The sequence below is a fragment of the Somniosus microcephalus genome, chromosome 14, assembly GCF_052327205.1.
Source record: "Somniosus microcephalus isolate GS21.2 chromosome 14, FLI_Smic_1.0, whole genome shotgun sequence".
Lineage (NCBI taxonomy): Eukaryota > Metazoa > Chordata > Chondrichthyes > Squaliformes > Somniosidae > Somniosus > Somniosus microcephalus.
In genome coordinates, this window is record NC_141000.1 from 81,677,542 (window position 1) to 81,693,918 (window position 16,377).

Genomic DNA, 16,377 nt, shown 5'->3' on the forward strand with positions numbered 1-16,377 from the left:
AGCTTTAAAACATACAGCATCAGTATGGAAATTGGTGGAAGATCAGGACATGTAACAGTTGCAAACAATTTAGAACGTAATCCAGGTTTAAAATGCATTAAGGAAAGTGTTCTAACAACATAATCAGTACCAGAATTTATTTTTAAAATATCCTTTCCATTGAAATCACTTTTTATGGTACTGTACTTAAAAGAAAAGCAATCCATAAGTACTTGCTTACCTTCAAGTGGTGGTTTATCAGAATTTAAAACACAGGATGCAATTGCAGTCGTTAAATCATCACTTGGATTATCTATACATGAGAGAAGAAAGATGAGTTTTGAAAATGATTAATTACATGCTTAGAAGATTATATTGTCAGATCGCATCAGTTTGTACCAGTGGTTGCTCTTTCAAAACATCCCCAAGTTCAGACATTTGGTGCATTTATACCTGAATGAAGGAGTAGAAAATGAAATACTGCTTGAAGTAGAACAAAATTACTTAAAATTAGTAACTTTAAAGAAGAAAAAAAGAGAAAAAAAACTGCAAATGCTGGAAGTCTGAAATTGAACCAGAACATTTTGGAAATATACAGCAGGTCAATCAGCATCTGTAAAGAAAAAAGATGGGTTAATGTTTCAGGTGTGAGATCATCAGGAAGGGTCTACACCCAAACATTAACATTGAAGGGTCATCGACCTGAAACGTTAACTGTTTCTCTCTCCACAGAGCCAGTTCTGATGAAGGGTCATCGACCTGAAACGTTAACTCTGTTTCTCTCTCTACAGATGCTGCCTGACCTGCTGAGTATTTCCAGCATTTTCTGTTTTTATTTCAGATTTCCAGCATCCGTAGTATTTTACTTTTGTATTAACATCTCTGTTCTCTTTACAAATATTGACTGACCTGCTCTGTTTTCCAGCATTTTTTGTTTTTACTTCAAGTTTGAAGCTCTGTTAGAGAAGCATTATATTTAATATGACCAATATTTTCTCCCTTTTTTGAAAATACCTGTATGTAAAGAGAACGTGCCAATAACATTATTTAGGGAATTGGTTTGGAGGCGTTAACTGGGGTGAACAATTGCAAGAGAGTTCGATTAACATGTGTAGATACAGTTAAGAACTCTTTCAAACAATAATTCTCTCACACTGTTGGTCTCAATAATTCAGGGGTCTCGTTAACTCCCATAGTGTTATCATGACTCAGGAGCAACAGTCGGGTGGGAGGAAGTCATGTTCCACCATGCTTATAGTGGCACTGCTGCCAAAGAGGAAAATCTTCTCCATAAAGTCACCAGAAAACAGGGGAGAGCATTGCATGGTGTCACCACAAGAAAACAGCATGCAGCAATAAATAAAGAATTCTGATTGTTGTGATAATTATGATCCCAATAACCATATTCAGCTGAGCACCTCATTAGACTCTGCATCTCATGCATTAATGGTGGCAAGCACCAGCTCCGACATCTGTTCTTTGGGAGACCAAGTGGTTTAATGGGTTGCAGGAGGGATTTGGAAGAGATGTAACTGCTGGTCAAAGGTTCTGTTCCAAAGCTCCTACAGCTGCTGAGCCCAGGGATTCAGAGTGCACAGGGCTGCCTACAAATTTAGTTTGATAACTTGGCATCACAGTAATGTTTGGGGGTGTCTACGGAAGATATGGGACTAGATTGTGTTCATGTGGACCAATTATTTATGTTAGGGAGGTTTACAAGTTATGTAAGGGCAAAACTAGGTTGGATGTTAGGTGGTTTCTTTTCCCAGAGAATAGTAGACCTGTGGAACAGGTTACTGGCATGTGCAGTGAACGCATATTCACTGTATAAGGTGAAGAGAGAACTGGACCTGTTTCTAGCTGGGGCCCAGATCACCTTGTACAGGAGGTAGGTAACCTCTAATATCAACCAGGGTCAATGTGATCTCCTGGACTGGTTGTTATCACCTAAAGGGGTTGGAAAGGAACTTTCCAGATTTTTTTCCCTAATCTTTTTTCTCACCTCTCCCAGGAGATTACATGGCTCTGCGTAGGTAGGAAGTGTCTGTATCGTGATGTATAGGGAGTCATAACTATACAGGAGAGGCTAGATGGACCAATGGGTAATGTTCTGACTGCCTGGACTTTTCACACACTAATCTAAATACATCGGTTTCTGCCCTACTGCTTTGCTCCTCAGTACTATAATTTTGGATTATTTATCAAATGCTTGCATTGCAACATGCTGTCCTCCAGCCTGGTTCAGTCTGATTCACGTGAGAGTTCAAATCTACCACAGACTCTACCTGAATAAGTATTTCCATTTACCTATTCTTTTTTCCCAGTTTTTAATATCTATCTGTCCAATGCGTATTCCATCTGTTATGGGCTCATCCTCCCGAAATGATTCATTCAGTAACTTCCGCAGCAGCGTTGATTTCCCAGCACTCCTGTAGCCACAAACAGTCAAAGTCCTGACGTAAAGTGGGATTTGTCCTCGCTGGAATATATTCTGAAGCTTTATTTTGAGTTCATCCATCATTTTTTCTTTTTGAATTTCTGCCAATAAGTAAAACCTTACGTTAGTAAGCAACAAATGAGACGTTGATAAAGTTGATGTCATTTAATACGCCGAAGAAGAGGTTTTAGGAAGAGCCACAGGTTGTGCCTGAAGAAGCAGTAATTCACATTACAGGAAACTTTCTGGTATCCGGCACGGATGGGACCGACGTGGTGCCGGTTCATCAACAATTCCGGATAACCGAACGCTATAGTAAAAGATACGGAGCTGAGAGCTCCGTGTAAAGCAACAAACCCTGTGCTTCAGAACAATCAGCACAAGTTGCAAACGTCTCTGTAGCTTAGCAGCAGCCGAAGCTACACCCTTGCACAGCAACAAATGGAGTAAAAAAAGTAATAAAAGTTACTTGAACCTACTCCTGAATTTTGCTGGTTAACTGACATTTCCAGTTATTTAGGGGCTGGTTAATCAAAAGTTTCCTGTATAAAGTGCGCTTAAAACATCTAAAGACCCTGAAGATGCGCGAGCCTACTGACACACTCCTGCCAGAACTCCGTCGGGAATGGGGCAGAAGGCCTACGAATTAGGCCGGGCACACTCGTTCTCAGCCTGTGCTGCTGGTTTCCAGGGGACCTTGTTTTGGGGCAGAACCTCTATCCGCCCCAGATGTGGTGTCAGAGGCAATGTGGCCGGGGAGTGGGGACCCCCAGGCGGGGAATTCCTCCGGTCCTTACCTCGGATTGACTTGCTGGAGTAGGGCCGCTGGTATGCCAGGAGGTGCACCAGCCCCCAGGGATCAGCGTATAGGGGGTCCACCTTGGGGGGGGGGGGGAACTCATCACCTGGGCTTCCACAGAACTGATAGAGGCTCGAGGAATTTCATTCACTGATTGGTTTCTGGAAAGCCCCCTCCCTGGAGTAGAACAACTTTAGAAAGGATTCCTGGCCTTGTGGGCTGGATGGGTACCAGAGATAGGCATCTAGTGGTACGGGGACCTGCCCTAGTGATGCAAATCAGGGATTTCAGTGAGGTCAGCAGTGGAGGTTCCCAATGGGAATAATCCCAGAACTGCTCAGTTTGCTGGCCTGCACATTTTCAGGGCCATATTAACTGGCTCCCTTCCTAACATTGCCAGCAGCACCATCTGGAATTAGGATTGCAGGTAGCCAGGCTGGAAGTTTAAGTTTAATGCATCTTTTGCCATTAAGTGATGGAATCCTGGGGCATGGAATAGTTTTCACCTGGGGTGAAATTTCCTCCGGGAGGGGGGAGGGAGGGTTCCCCGATCATCTGCTGGAACTGCAGCGGAAACCCCGGAGTAATGGGGTAATCAGCCGTCTAGACCGTTTCTTCAGGGTTTCCACCCATCCCCCACCGAAGTTACAGCAGAAGATCGGGACAGCCCCTGCAGAAAATCACAGCAACAATGCCAGCATCAAGTGCTTTCAGATCAGAGATACACAACAGTGTGCCTTAGTTCCTGGTAGTAACACCATATTATATCTTTGTTCTTTAAAAAAAGGAGTTTTAAAAGACAAAATCTGTTGCTGTAAAGTGTTGTGAGTTAGCATTCCAGTGGATTTTTAGTTCAAAAAAATTGGGCAGCATTAAGATATAATTTCTTTAATTAAGAAAAACAGTGTGATAACTATTACTACTTATAACGATTTATTCCAATTTATTAATTAAAATCTCTCCCTAAAGAAAAGGGATTCAAATTGGTCAACAAATATTGTTTCAAGTCAGTTATTATCATAGACATGCTCCTGCAATCTTGACATTTGGGAAGCTTATTGTTTACACTTGTGAAACCTGCTGACAACAGCAGTTTCAAAATGATCTCCTCATTGCTCTATGAACATTTTGATCCGAGTACATCCCTCTTAGGCACTCCCAACTGCACAAGTGAAGAAGACACAAATACTAAGCAACAGAAAAATGTTTAAATTCCAGAATTTTTCAGCACCTCCTTTTATTGTTGAATTTTAATTGATATGAATGTAATGAGGGGAAAAAGGAAAGATACTCACCAGCTGCTGTTTCTGTCGAAGTAGGTTCACTTTGGCAAGTGTTCTCAATGGCATTGTTTGGCACGTCTCCCTCACTTTCAGGCCCACCACCATGTGGCGCTGTCCCGCTCGTTTGCTCCACAATGCTTTTCAATAATTTTCCCAGGTTTTGCTTTCCTATTATCTCCAGTTTTCTTCCTGTGGATTTTGTTTGCATCTCGTCAACATCATCTTTGTGGTCACCGTCATGTGATGCATCATCCCCGAATACTCCTTTTTGTTGCACATCTTTAATAAAAATTTCCAGGTGTTCTTTTCCAATTTTCTCCAATTGTTTTCCTGCAGTTTTGAAAAATCTGTCCATTTTTTAAAAAACTTGGTCACAGCACAAAACCAAAACAATCAATTATCTGTTTTATAAAACAGATCGATAAGCTGAAGGAAAAAGAAATAGAATGATAAGTCCATCAGGTAAGGAAATAATGAATGCAATGTTAACAATGTTCGTAACAGTGCTTGATTTTCAGTATAGTTAGCAGTACCAACTAAAGATTAAGGAGCTTAGGATGGTTAACTACATTTACAAGTGGATAGTAATTGAAAGCTTTGGCTTTGGATATAACTTGTGCAAGTGATATATCTCTATTGTACAGTTAGAAGATCCAAAACTGACTGGGAAACAATAGAATAAGCAAAAGGCCTTGAGCACATCATCTAGGTTGACATGCCAGTACAGTACTGAGTGAACACTACATTGTTGGAGATACTGCCCTTCGGAAAAAGATGTTTAACTAAACTCTTTCTTATTCCAGGGATCAGAGAATATTAATGATCCCATAGCACTATTCAAAGAGGAGCAGGAAGTTCTCCTGGTGTCCTGCCCAACACCTCTGCTCTCCCTCTTTGTCATACAATGAAGATTTTTGAACAAAGGGGCATTGCATTTGGATGCTGTACACCATTCCCAAGGATGGGACTGGATTCCCCTCCTGAATGCTATCCAGTGAGCCTCTGGTTAAAGCATAATGACAGATGAAGCTAAGAGTGGACTTAGCTTGTTGAATAACAACCACACTGTCCATGGGCACACATGAATAAAAGTCACTCATTCATTTGATTCTTATCTTTTACTTTGTAGTTGCAGAGATTGGTGTTTTTATTGCATCCGTGGAACTTATGGATTTCCTAAGTCCACAACATCTCTATATATGTCATCACTAATGATCATGGTGTGGAGATGCCGGTGTTGGACTGGGGTGGACAAATGTAAGAAGTCACACAACACCAGGTTATAGTCCAACAGTTTTATTTGAAATCACAAGCTTTCGGAGTGCTGCTCCTTCGTCAGGTGCATTCATGGACATAATACAGCCCAGTGGTATTGGAAACTAACATATGTACCAGACCATTATCTATCCTACAGAAGATAGGTACTGGGAATAGGTACAGGGCTGTTCCCAGGATAATCCAGAATCTCCCTCAAAACAAAATTATAGGCCCCTAATTCCACTTCACAGGAACCATATTAAAAAAACACAACTTCCAAAACGTATCTAACACTGTAGCATTTTTAAGGTAATTTTCACGATGGTAATTGCTTGTTTTGGTCACTTGTGATTGTAGCTATACAGTGGTCAGTCAGTTCAACGGCCGAAGTAATCGCCTGTAAGTTCAAATAATTAAATTTTTGTTTAAAATATTTAATTTATTGTAATTTCAACTAATTTTAAAAAGGTGATGGTTTTTTAAAAATGTATTTAAATTTTACTATATTTTTGGGGTAATCTCCATTCATATATTTGACGGGCCTATCTGTCAAGTGTATGAAGGGAGATTCCCTTCTGCTATTGGTTGGCCTGGCCCACGTGATCCCAGGGACGCTTGCGAACCGCCTGCACCTCTGGGATACCTGGGCCCTGCGCATTTGGAGTTTGGAGAGGCCCGGGAGCGGAAGTATAGGTGCTTCGGGAGCCCTCGGGGAAGTTCGTAGATTTTTCCAGATCAGAGGCCTCTGCACGCAGGAAGCCTCCGATCGGAAAATGCGGCCCAATATTCCCAGCCACATAATGGTGCACATGGGTCCAGAGAGTAAATTTGAAAACATACACATTTCTCGCAATGGCACCCAACCCCATGCCTGTTGGTGCATACAATTCTATGAGGGATGTGAGGGCATCTGTGCAACTGGTGCCAAATGAGGAGGTGCCTCTATGTCTATGATTTTTTTAGGTCTCTCTTTACATAGGAACAGTCAGCCATTCAATCAGATCATGGCTGATCTGGAGCTCAACTCCATTTACCTACCTTCGTTCCTTATCCCCTGATACCCTAACCTAAGAAAAATCTATCGATTTCAGCCCATAACATTTAATTTGCTCCTCTGATCACACTTTTAGTGTTTCTCTATATTTCTGTATTAATTCCTGGGAGTCCTTTCCCCTTTCTACTGGATTTTTAGAGGTTGTTTTCCCTCTTTATGTCACTTTTAGTTTAACTGAAGGACAGAATCCTGTAACTGTCTATCCGGTGAATGAGCCCGTTATTTTTAGTAATGCTCCCTCCCTTGTACGGGGGGTGGTTGTCTCTAATCAATAAATACAACTTTAATGTTATTTAGTACCAAGTTTTCCTCATCTCTCCTGACTTTCACTCCATGGATCACCGTCCCTTCCTCCATTCCTTGTATCCATGTTTAGTTTCTCTCTCTGCTCAGTACAGCATCTTGAAATATTTTCAACGTGAAGAATACATGTAACTGTTTTTATCGACTTAGACTGTAGTATTCGCGGCTTAATTTGTTAAGCAGCATGAAACAATTAAAACATTCGGTCGAAAAAGCAACTGATAATAACTAACATTGCGGCTAAAAACGATTATAAATGATACTTACTGAGAGCGAGAAGTTCAACAGCGAAAGTGAAAAGAGAGCTCGAGCTGAAGTTCCTAATATGTGCGGGAAGTCATGTCGAAGGGTTACTGGCAAAGGATGGCCAGTTTCATGTGGAAGATACTTTCCCAGCCTCAAGCAATCTTCCCTTTAGTTCCTGTTCTTGTACTTTCGTTCTGCCAATGGAGTCCGTGCTTTTTGGAGAGTCCCCTGTGAGCTCACTCATTAATGTGCATCATCGCAAACAACATGCAATATCAGAATTCCCATCTTGTACTTAATGGGAAAAGTCGCTCAATTAGAATGCGAGGATACTCAGAAATTTCCATTCCACAGAGACTCTCTGCCCCCTTCTCTCTTTCCCCTCTCTCCTCCCCTTTCTATTGTCTCTCTTTCCCTTATTCTTATTACCACTTCCCCTTCTCTTTGCCTCTCCCCTCTGTTCCTCTTGCTCGCTTCCACCTCCTTTCCCTCCCACCATCTCCCCCTCTCCACTCAACCTTCTCCACTCTATCTCCTTTCACTCCCTTCACCTCTTCCCTTCCCTCTCTTCCCCTCCCCTTTCTCAACCCATGATCCTTCTTCCTCCCATCCCCACCCCTTTCTCTCACCCCTTTCCTTCCCCTCTTCTCTTAGGCAGTCTCTTGGAACCGAGATAACAACAGAAAACGCTGGAAAAACTCAGCAGGCCAGGCAGCATCCGTGGAGAGAGAAACAGAGTTAACGTTTCAGGTCGAAGACCTTTCGTCAGAACTGGGAAAAAGCAGGAAAAAGAACAGATTTTAAAGCAAGTTTAGGGGCTGGGAAATGGGGGAGGGGACGAAAGAACAAAAGGGAAGGTCTGTGATAGGATAGAAAGCAGGAGAAGTAAAGAGGCATTAAGGGATATTCAAGGCAAGAGGAGATGGTAATGGGACAGGTTAAGAAACAAAGGATGGCTCTAGATGGAGTGTGAATTGCACTGGCAGAATGAAGGACAGCTGCCCTGTGGGAGGGGGAAAAAAAAGGCACAAACAAAAAGCGTGGATAAAAAATATATATATGATAGGGGCCGAGGTTATTATCTGAAGTTTTTGAACTCTATGTTGAGTCCAGAGGGCTGTAGAGTGCCTAATCGAAAGATGAGGTGCTGTTCCTCGAACTTACGCTGAGCTTCCGTGGAACAATGTAAGAGGCCGAGGACAGTGAGGTCTGAGTGGGAATGGAGCGGTGAATTAAAGTGACAGGTGACCGGAAGCTCGGGGTTCCCCTTACCGACTGAATGGAGGTGTTCCGCAAAGCGGTCACCCAATCTGCGTTTGGAGACCACATCGTGAGCAGCGAATACAGTGTACTAAATTGCAAGAAGTACAAGTAAATCGCTGTTTCACCTGGAAGGGGTGTTTGGGGCCCTGGACAGTGGGAAGGAGGGAGGTATAAGGGCATGTGTTGCATCTCCTGCGCTTGCACGGGAAGGTGCCGGACGAAGGGGAAGGGGTGCTGGGGGTGATAGAAGAGTGGACTAGGGTGTCGCGGGGGGAGCGGTCACTATGGAATGCTGAAAGGAGAGGTGAGGGGAAGATGCGTTTGGTGGTGGGATCACGCTGGAGGTGGCAGAAATGGTGGAGGATGATCCGTTGAATGTGGAGGCTGGTGGGGTGAAAGGTGAGGACAAGGGGAACTCTATCGTGGTTCCGGGAGGGAGGGGCAGGGGTGAGGGCAGAAGTGCGGGAGATAGAACGGACACGATCGAAGGCCGTGTCAACCACAGTAGAGGGGAATCCTGGGTTGAGGAAAAAGGAAGATATGTCGGAAGCACTGGTATGGAAGGTGGCATCGTCAGAGCCGAGGATGACTTGCTTCCACATTAAGAATGAGTTCTCAGGTGACTGATGAGTCCAATGCGGGACCTACAGTCTCTGTCACAGGTGGGGCAGACGGTGGTTGAAGGGGCGGGTGGGTGGGGTGCTTGGGTTGACGTGTACTCTTTGTGCTGCTTGTGCTTGGCTTCCGCTTGCTCCCGGCGAAGAGACTCGAGGTGTTCAGCGCCTTCCTGGATGCTTTTCCTCCACTTTGTGCAGTCTTGGACCAGGGATTCCCTGGTGTCGGTGGGATGTTGCACCTTTTCCAGGAGGCTTTGAGGGTGTGGTAAACCACTGTTACCGTTCACAACCGTTCACTATTGTTACACTGTTGTTATCACTGTTTACACTGTTGTTATCGCTACACAAGGTTACCTCTTGCCACGCACACTGCTATACCTGGGCTTACCTCAGCTGACTCCGCCCATGGCTCCGCCTGCTTGCCCAGGTATAAAGGTGACCGCTTGGCTAGTATTCTCCCTTGTTGGAACCGATCGCCCACGAGGGTGGGCTCTGTTATTTAGCCAATAAAAACCTATAGTTACTATCTTAACTCGTCGCTTTTCATGGAATGAATTGATAGGTATATCAATTTTATTGGCTAAATTTTGAAATGAGTGGATTGGAGCAGCCAAACGACCAGCCAAACGGCCAGCTACAACAGCCACAGCAGCCGGCCTGGCTGCGAGCCCTCCGACCGCCGTACCTGGATCTAAACCCACAGGCAGCGAACTCAGCCCTCGACTTCGAACACTGGCTGAGCTGAGCTGGACACATACCCCCTTCCCCGCATATCTGATATGGTCAACCAGATTGCACAGTACCGGGTATTCTCCACCATCGACCTCAAGTCAGCCTATCACCAACTCCCTATCTGCCCTGAGGACCGCCAGTATACCGCCTTCGAGGCGAACGGCCGCCTCTACCACTTCCTTAGGGTTCCCTTCGGCATCACCAACGGAGTCTCGGTCTTCCAAAGGGAGATGGACCGGATGGTTGACCAGAACGCGCTTCAGGCCACGTTCCCTTATCTAGATAACATCACCATCTGCGGCCGCGACCAGCAGGACCATGATGTTAATCTGGAGAAATTCCTCCGTACGGCCCAACGGCTGAATCTCACTTACAATAAGGATAAATGTGTGTTTAATACCTCGCGCCTGGCCATCCTCGGCTGCGTAGTAGAGAACGGAGTAATCGGCCCCGACCCCGAAAGAGTGCACCCCCTCATGGAGCTTCCCCTCCCCCACTGTCCAAAGGCGCTGAAGAGAACCCTGGGGCTCTTCGCTTACTATGCCCAATGGGTGCCGAATTATGCGGACAAAGCCAGGCCCCTCATGAAGTCCACCTCCTTCCCCCTGACAGCAGAAGCAGGCGCAACCTTCTCCCTCATAAAAGGAGACATTGCGAAGGCCACAATGCACGCTGTGGATGAGTCCATCCCTTTCCAAGTGGAGAGCGATGCCTCCGACTTCGCCCTAGCGGCAACCCTTAACCAGGCGGGGAGACCTGTGGCCTTCTTCTCAAGGACCCTCCAGGGCCCTGAGATCCGACACTCGTCTGTCGAGAAGGAGGCCCAGGCGATTGTGGAGGCGGTACGACGCTGGAGGCATTACCTGGCAGGCAAACGATTTACCCTCCTCACCGACCAGCGTTCGGTTGCTTTTATGTTTAATAACAAGCTGAAGGGCAAAATCAAGAACGACAAGATCTTGAGGTGGAGAATTGAGCTCTCCACCTACGATTACGATATCTTGTACCGGCCTGGTAAACTCAACGACCCCCCGGATGCTCTACCACGAAGTACTTGCGCAAACACGCAAGTTGATAGACTACGGACCCTCCACAACGACCTCTGCCACCCCGGGGTCACCAGACTTTACCACTTCATTAAGGCCTGCAACCTGCCCTACTCCATCGAGGAGGTCAGGACCATGACCAGGAACTGCCAAACCTGTGCCGAATGCAAACTGCATTTCTATAGGCCGGACAGAGCAAGCCTGATCAAGGCCACCCGCCCCTTCGAGCGCTTGAGCATCGATTTTAAGGCGCCCCTCCCATCCTCTGACCGTAATGTGTACTTCCTCAACATTATTAACGAGTACTCCCGTTTCCCCTTTGCCATCCCCTGCCCAGACATGACCAGTACCACGGTCATCAAATGCCTGAACGACCTGTTCGCCTTGTTCGGGTTCCCGAACTATATACATAGCGACCGGGGCGCATCCTTCATGAGCGAGGAACTTCGCCAGTTCCTGCTCGCGAGAGGTATTGCTGCGAGCAGGACCACCAGCTACAACCCCCGGGGGAACGGCCAGGTGGAAAGAGAAAACGCGACAGTTTGGAGGGCCGTCCTCTTAGCCCTAAATTCTAAGGGCCTCCCAATCTCTCGCTAGCAGGAAGTCCTCCCGGCAGCACTCCATTCCATCCGGTCACTGCTTTGCACTGCCATTAACGCCACCCCCCATGAACGAATGTTTGTTTTCCCCAGGAAGTCGACTACGGGAACCTCGCTACCAACATGGCTGACTTCTCCGGGGCCCGTCTTGCTGCGTAAGCACGTGAGGGCCCATAAAATGGACCCCCTGGTTGAGAGGGTGGACCTCCTGCACGCCAACCCCCAGTACACCTATGTGGCATACCCAGACGGGCGGGAGGACACTGTCTCCTTGCGAGACCTCGCACCCTCGGGCACCCCCGAGATACCACCGTTACCCCCCACCACTCCCCCAAATCCAGCTCCTGTAGACGGCATGCCGGAACCCCAGGAGCCTTCGTCGACCACGCAGACACCAGCATTACCATCGGATACTGCACCACCGCCGCTGCTGCTGCGCCGATCAGAAAGGCTTACGAGGCCTCCTGAGAGACTGACATACACGAACTGGTAGTACACTTCACCCCGCCGGACTCAATTTTAAACAAGGGGTGAATGTGGTAAACCACTGTTACCGTTCACAACCGTTCACTATTGTTACACTGTTGTTATCACTGTTTACACTGTTGTTATCACTACACAAGGTTACCTCTTGCCACGCACACTGCTATACCTGGGCTTACCTCAGCTGACTCCGCCCATGGCTCCACCTGCTTGCCCAGGTATAAAGGTGACCGCTTGGCTAGTATTCTCCCTTGTTGGAACCGATCGCCCACGAGGGTGGGCTCTGTTATTTAGCCAATAAAAACCTATAGTTACTATCTTAACTCGTCGCTTTTCGTGGAATGAATTGATAGGTATATCAGAGGGTGTCCTTGAAGCGTTTCCTCTGCCCACCTGGGGCTCTCTTGCTGTGTCGGAGTTCCAAGTAGAGTGCTTGTTTTGGGAGTCTCGTATCGGGCATGCGGACGATGTGACCCATCCATCGGAGCTGATCGAGCGTGGTCAAAGCTTCGTTGCTGGGGATGTTAGCCTGAGCAAAAACACTGATGTTGGTGCGCCTATCCTGCCAATGGATTTGTAGGATCTTGCGGAGGCAGTGTTGGTGGTATCTCTCCAGTGCAATTAGGTGCCTGCTGTACATGGTCCATGTCTCTGAAGCATACAGGAGGGTAGGTATCACTACCCTGTAGACCATGAGCTTGGTGCTGGGTTTGAGGTCCTGGTCTTCAAACACTCTCTTCCTCAGGTGACTGAAGGCTGCACTGGCAATCTGAAGGTGGTGTTGGACTTCATCATCGACGTCGGCCCTTGTTGACAGTAGGCTCCTGAGGTACGGAAAGTGGCTCACGTTGTCCAAGGCTTTGTCGTGGATTTTGATAATCAGGGAGCAGTACTGTGTGGCGGGGGCAGGATGGTAGAGGACCTTTGTCTTACAGATGTTTAGTGTACGCTTCGGTGAAGGTGTTGACGATGGTTTGGAGTTCGACCTCTGAGTGTGCGCAGACGCAAGCGTCGTCTGCATACTGTGTGTAAGGCTCGCAAAATTTTACAGATTCCCCCAAACCAAGAAAAGGTGTGAGGGTGCCAGTCAGTTCCTTCAGTAACCCCTAGATGGCACCTTCACTTGTTTGTTTCCCTTTGTTAATTGTTACTTGTTTCTCCTCTTTTGGTAGGGCCAAATAAATTGAACAAATAAACTGCAACTAAACCTCTAAAAAATCTTTAAATAAACCTTAACAAATCAAATTAAAATTTAGTTGTCCAATCCAATTATGCACTCCAGTCCCCGCGGCGCCCACCGGTCACGGAAGTGCTCGAGCGCGCTGGCGGACACCGCGTGCTCCATCTCCAGGGCCACCCGGGCGCGAACATGGCCGCGGAAGAGAGGGAGACAATCTGGCTGGATGACCCCCTCGACCGCCCGCTGCCTGGACCAATTGATGGCTTTTTTTGCCAGGCCCAGGAGCAGACCCACGAGGAGGTCCTCCAACCTGCCCGCTCCCCTCCACACCGGGTGACCGTAGATCAAGAGCGTGGGACTGAAGTGCAACCAAAAATCGAGGAGCAGCCCCTTCAATTAATGGAAGAGGGGCTGCAAACTCGCACATTCAACATAAACATGAAAAACGGACTCCTCCAGACCGCAGAACAAACAGGCGGTCTGGGAGTCCGTGAACCTATTTAACAATATATTGCACGGGACTGCTCTGTGCAACACCCTCCAGGCCAAGTCCCCAATAGAACAAGGGAGGACTCCCGCATAGAGAGCCCTCCATTGGGGACCTCCGCCTCCGCCGGAAGGCAAAACGGCACGCCACGGCGCGTCTGGACGGCGGGCGAAGATGACAAAGTGGAAAGTGTGCAGGAGGAACCCGTACAGGAAACCCCTCCGTGCGGAATGAAAAGGCACGGAGGGCATCTCCTCGAGATGGCTCAAGTTGTGAGGCGCCGGTTCGCGAGGGGGGGTTCGGGGCAGGGCGCCGATAAGGAATTCCGTCCGAACGGGGGAAAGATCGGACGGGATCGCCCCACGCGCTTGAGCCGCCTCGATACACCTCGTGGTGCCGGGGTGCAGTGCCGCTTTCACCGACTCGATGGCATCGACCGCGAGCCGGACGTTGTCCCAAGACATGCGCCACGCCAACTCCTCCGGCGCCATCCAGCCCGCTCCTCCGCCATCGAGTAGGTCCCCGACTCTAGTCACCTTGCCAGGCACAGCCCTGCATTCTGCCAGCCACCCGAACTCGCGGACGTGGAGGTGCGGATTCCTGAACAGCGGCTCCCGAAGGACAGCCGCCATTCCTGACGGGGGAGAGCTCCACCTGGAGGCGATGTAGTTCCAAACCCATAGCAGTTCCTGGTAGAAGACAGGCAGCTCCCGCAGGCTGGTACGCCTGCCGCCCACTTCCAAAAACAGGAGCTGCATGTCGTAATTGAGGCCGTGCAGCTGGCAGAAAATGTACGTCGCCAGCGCACACCATCTCGGAGGATTCTCGACGTACAGGTATCTCTGCAGCATCCGAAGACGGAAAGTCGCAGCCTGGGTGCGGAGGCACACCAACGCCTGACCGCCCTCCCTAAGCGGGAGACTCAGAACCGCGGCAGAGACCCAGTGCATCCTTTTGTCCCAGAAGAAGTCGACGAGCTTCTTCTGTATCTTGGCGACAAACGCAGGGGGAGGGATCAAAGTGACAAACCGGTACCACAACATGGCGGCCACCAGTTGGTTTATGACCATCGCTCGACCCCTGTAGGACAACACTCGGAGCAATCCTGTCCAGCGTCCTAAGGGAGTGGTGACTTTGGCCTCCAACTCTTGCCAGTTCGCCGGCCAGGCGTCCTCGGCAGGGCTGAGGTAGACTCCCAAGTAGAGGAGGTGCGTGGTGCTCCAGGCGAAGGGCCTGAACTCCTCCGGCAGGGAGTCCACCCGCCACTGACCCACCAGGAGTCCAGAACATTTCTCCCAGTTGATCTTGGCGGAGGACGCGTCCGAGTAAATCTGCTGGCATTCCCGCATTCTCCGCAAGTCAGCGGGATCCGTGACCGTGAGGAGCACGTCATCGGCGTAAGCCGAGAGGACCACCTCCATGCCCGGCCCTTGCAGAGCCAGTCCCGTCAACCTCTTCCGCAAGAGGCGCAGGAAAGGCTCTACGCAAACGGCGTATAACTGGCCGGACATGGGGCATCCCTGACGCACCCCCCTCCCGAAGCGAAGGGGCGCCGTCAAGGACCCGTTAACTTTAATCAGACACTCTGCGGCAGCGTACAGAAGTCAGATCCGGGCGACAAAATGCGTCCCGAACCCGAATGCGCGCAGAGTCCCGAAGAGATACTCGTGATCCACCCTGTCGAACGCCTTCTCCTGATCCAGGGAAAGGAAAGCGACCGACAGACCAGCCCTCTGGGAATGGTAGACCAGGTCCCGGACCAGATGGATGTTATCGTGGATGGTCCGGCCCGGGACCGTGTAGGACTGGTCGGGGTGGATCATGTGGGCCAGCACGGCGCCTAGGTGAGCAGACATAGCCCTGGCAAATATTTTATAGTCCGTGCTGAGGAGGGAGACCGGGCGCCAGTTCTTAAGGAGGCGGAGATCGCCCTTCTTAGGCAGCAGGACAATAACCGCCCTGCGCCAAGGGAGGGGCATCTCCCCGGTCGCCGAACTTTCCCCCAGGACCCGCACGTAGTCGCCCCCCAAGACATCCCAGAACGCCCTGTGGAACTCCACGGTCAGCCCGTCCAGCCCCGGGGACTTTCCCCTGGAGAGCTGGCGGAGGGCGCCGGTCAGCTCCTCCAGACTCAGAGGGGCGTCCAATTTTTCGGCGCCCTCCAGGCCGACCTTCGGCAGGTCCTCCCACAAAACTCTGCGCGCAGCCTCGCTGGACGGATCCGGAGAGAACAGAGCCCCGTAATAGGCGCGGGCCTCCGCGCTGATTCCCTCCGGATCTGAGACCAGAGATCCGTCGTCGGCCAGCAGCCCCAAGAGCTGGTTACGGACCCCCTGTCTTTTTTCCAGCGAGTAGAAGAAGGGGGAGCTGCGGTCCAGGTCCCGCAGGAACTGGATCCGCGACCTCACGTACGCGCCTCGGGACCCGACAAGCTGCAGGTCCTTCAGCGCGCCCTTCTTCTCTTCGTACACCTTCCACAGGGCCGGGTACTTGAAGACTTGACCGAGATGGGACTCCAGGCCGAGCACCTCCTTCTCCAACCGCCCGACCCGGGCCTCCCGCCTCTTGACAGAAGAGACAGTGTGAGCCTTGCCCACGTCCCACCATAGCCT

At 49.1% G+C, this 16,377-nt stretch overlaps 1 protein-coding gene across 1 annotated transcript in view; it reads right to left on the bottom strand.

The window, feature by feature from the left end:
* LOC147107617 (uncharacterized) overlaps window positions 1-7,690 on the bottom strand; it is a 50,520-nt gene extending 42,830 nt beyond the window's left edge. Inside the window, exons 1-4 of the mRNA XM_086006799.1 lie at window positions 7,380-7,690; window positions 4,511-4,924; window positions 2,287-2,517; window positions 221-292 (exon numbers count right to left, since the gene is read on the bottom strand). Of these exons, the coding sequence (XP_085862925.1) occupies window positions 221-292; window positions 2,287-2,517; window positions 4,511-4,853 (646 nt within the window). The 5' untranslated portion in view covers window positions 4,854-4,924; window positions 7,380-7,690. The remainder of the gene's footprint in view (window positions 1-220; window positions 293-2,286; window positions 2,518-4,510; window positions 4,925-7,379) is intronic.
* Between the last annotated feature and the right edge of the window lie 8,687 nt (window positions 7,691-16,377).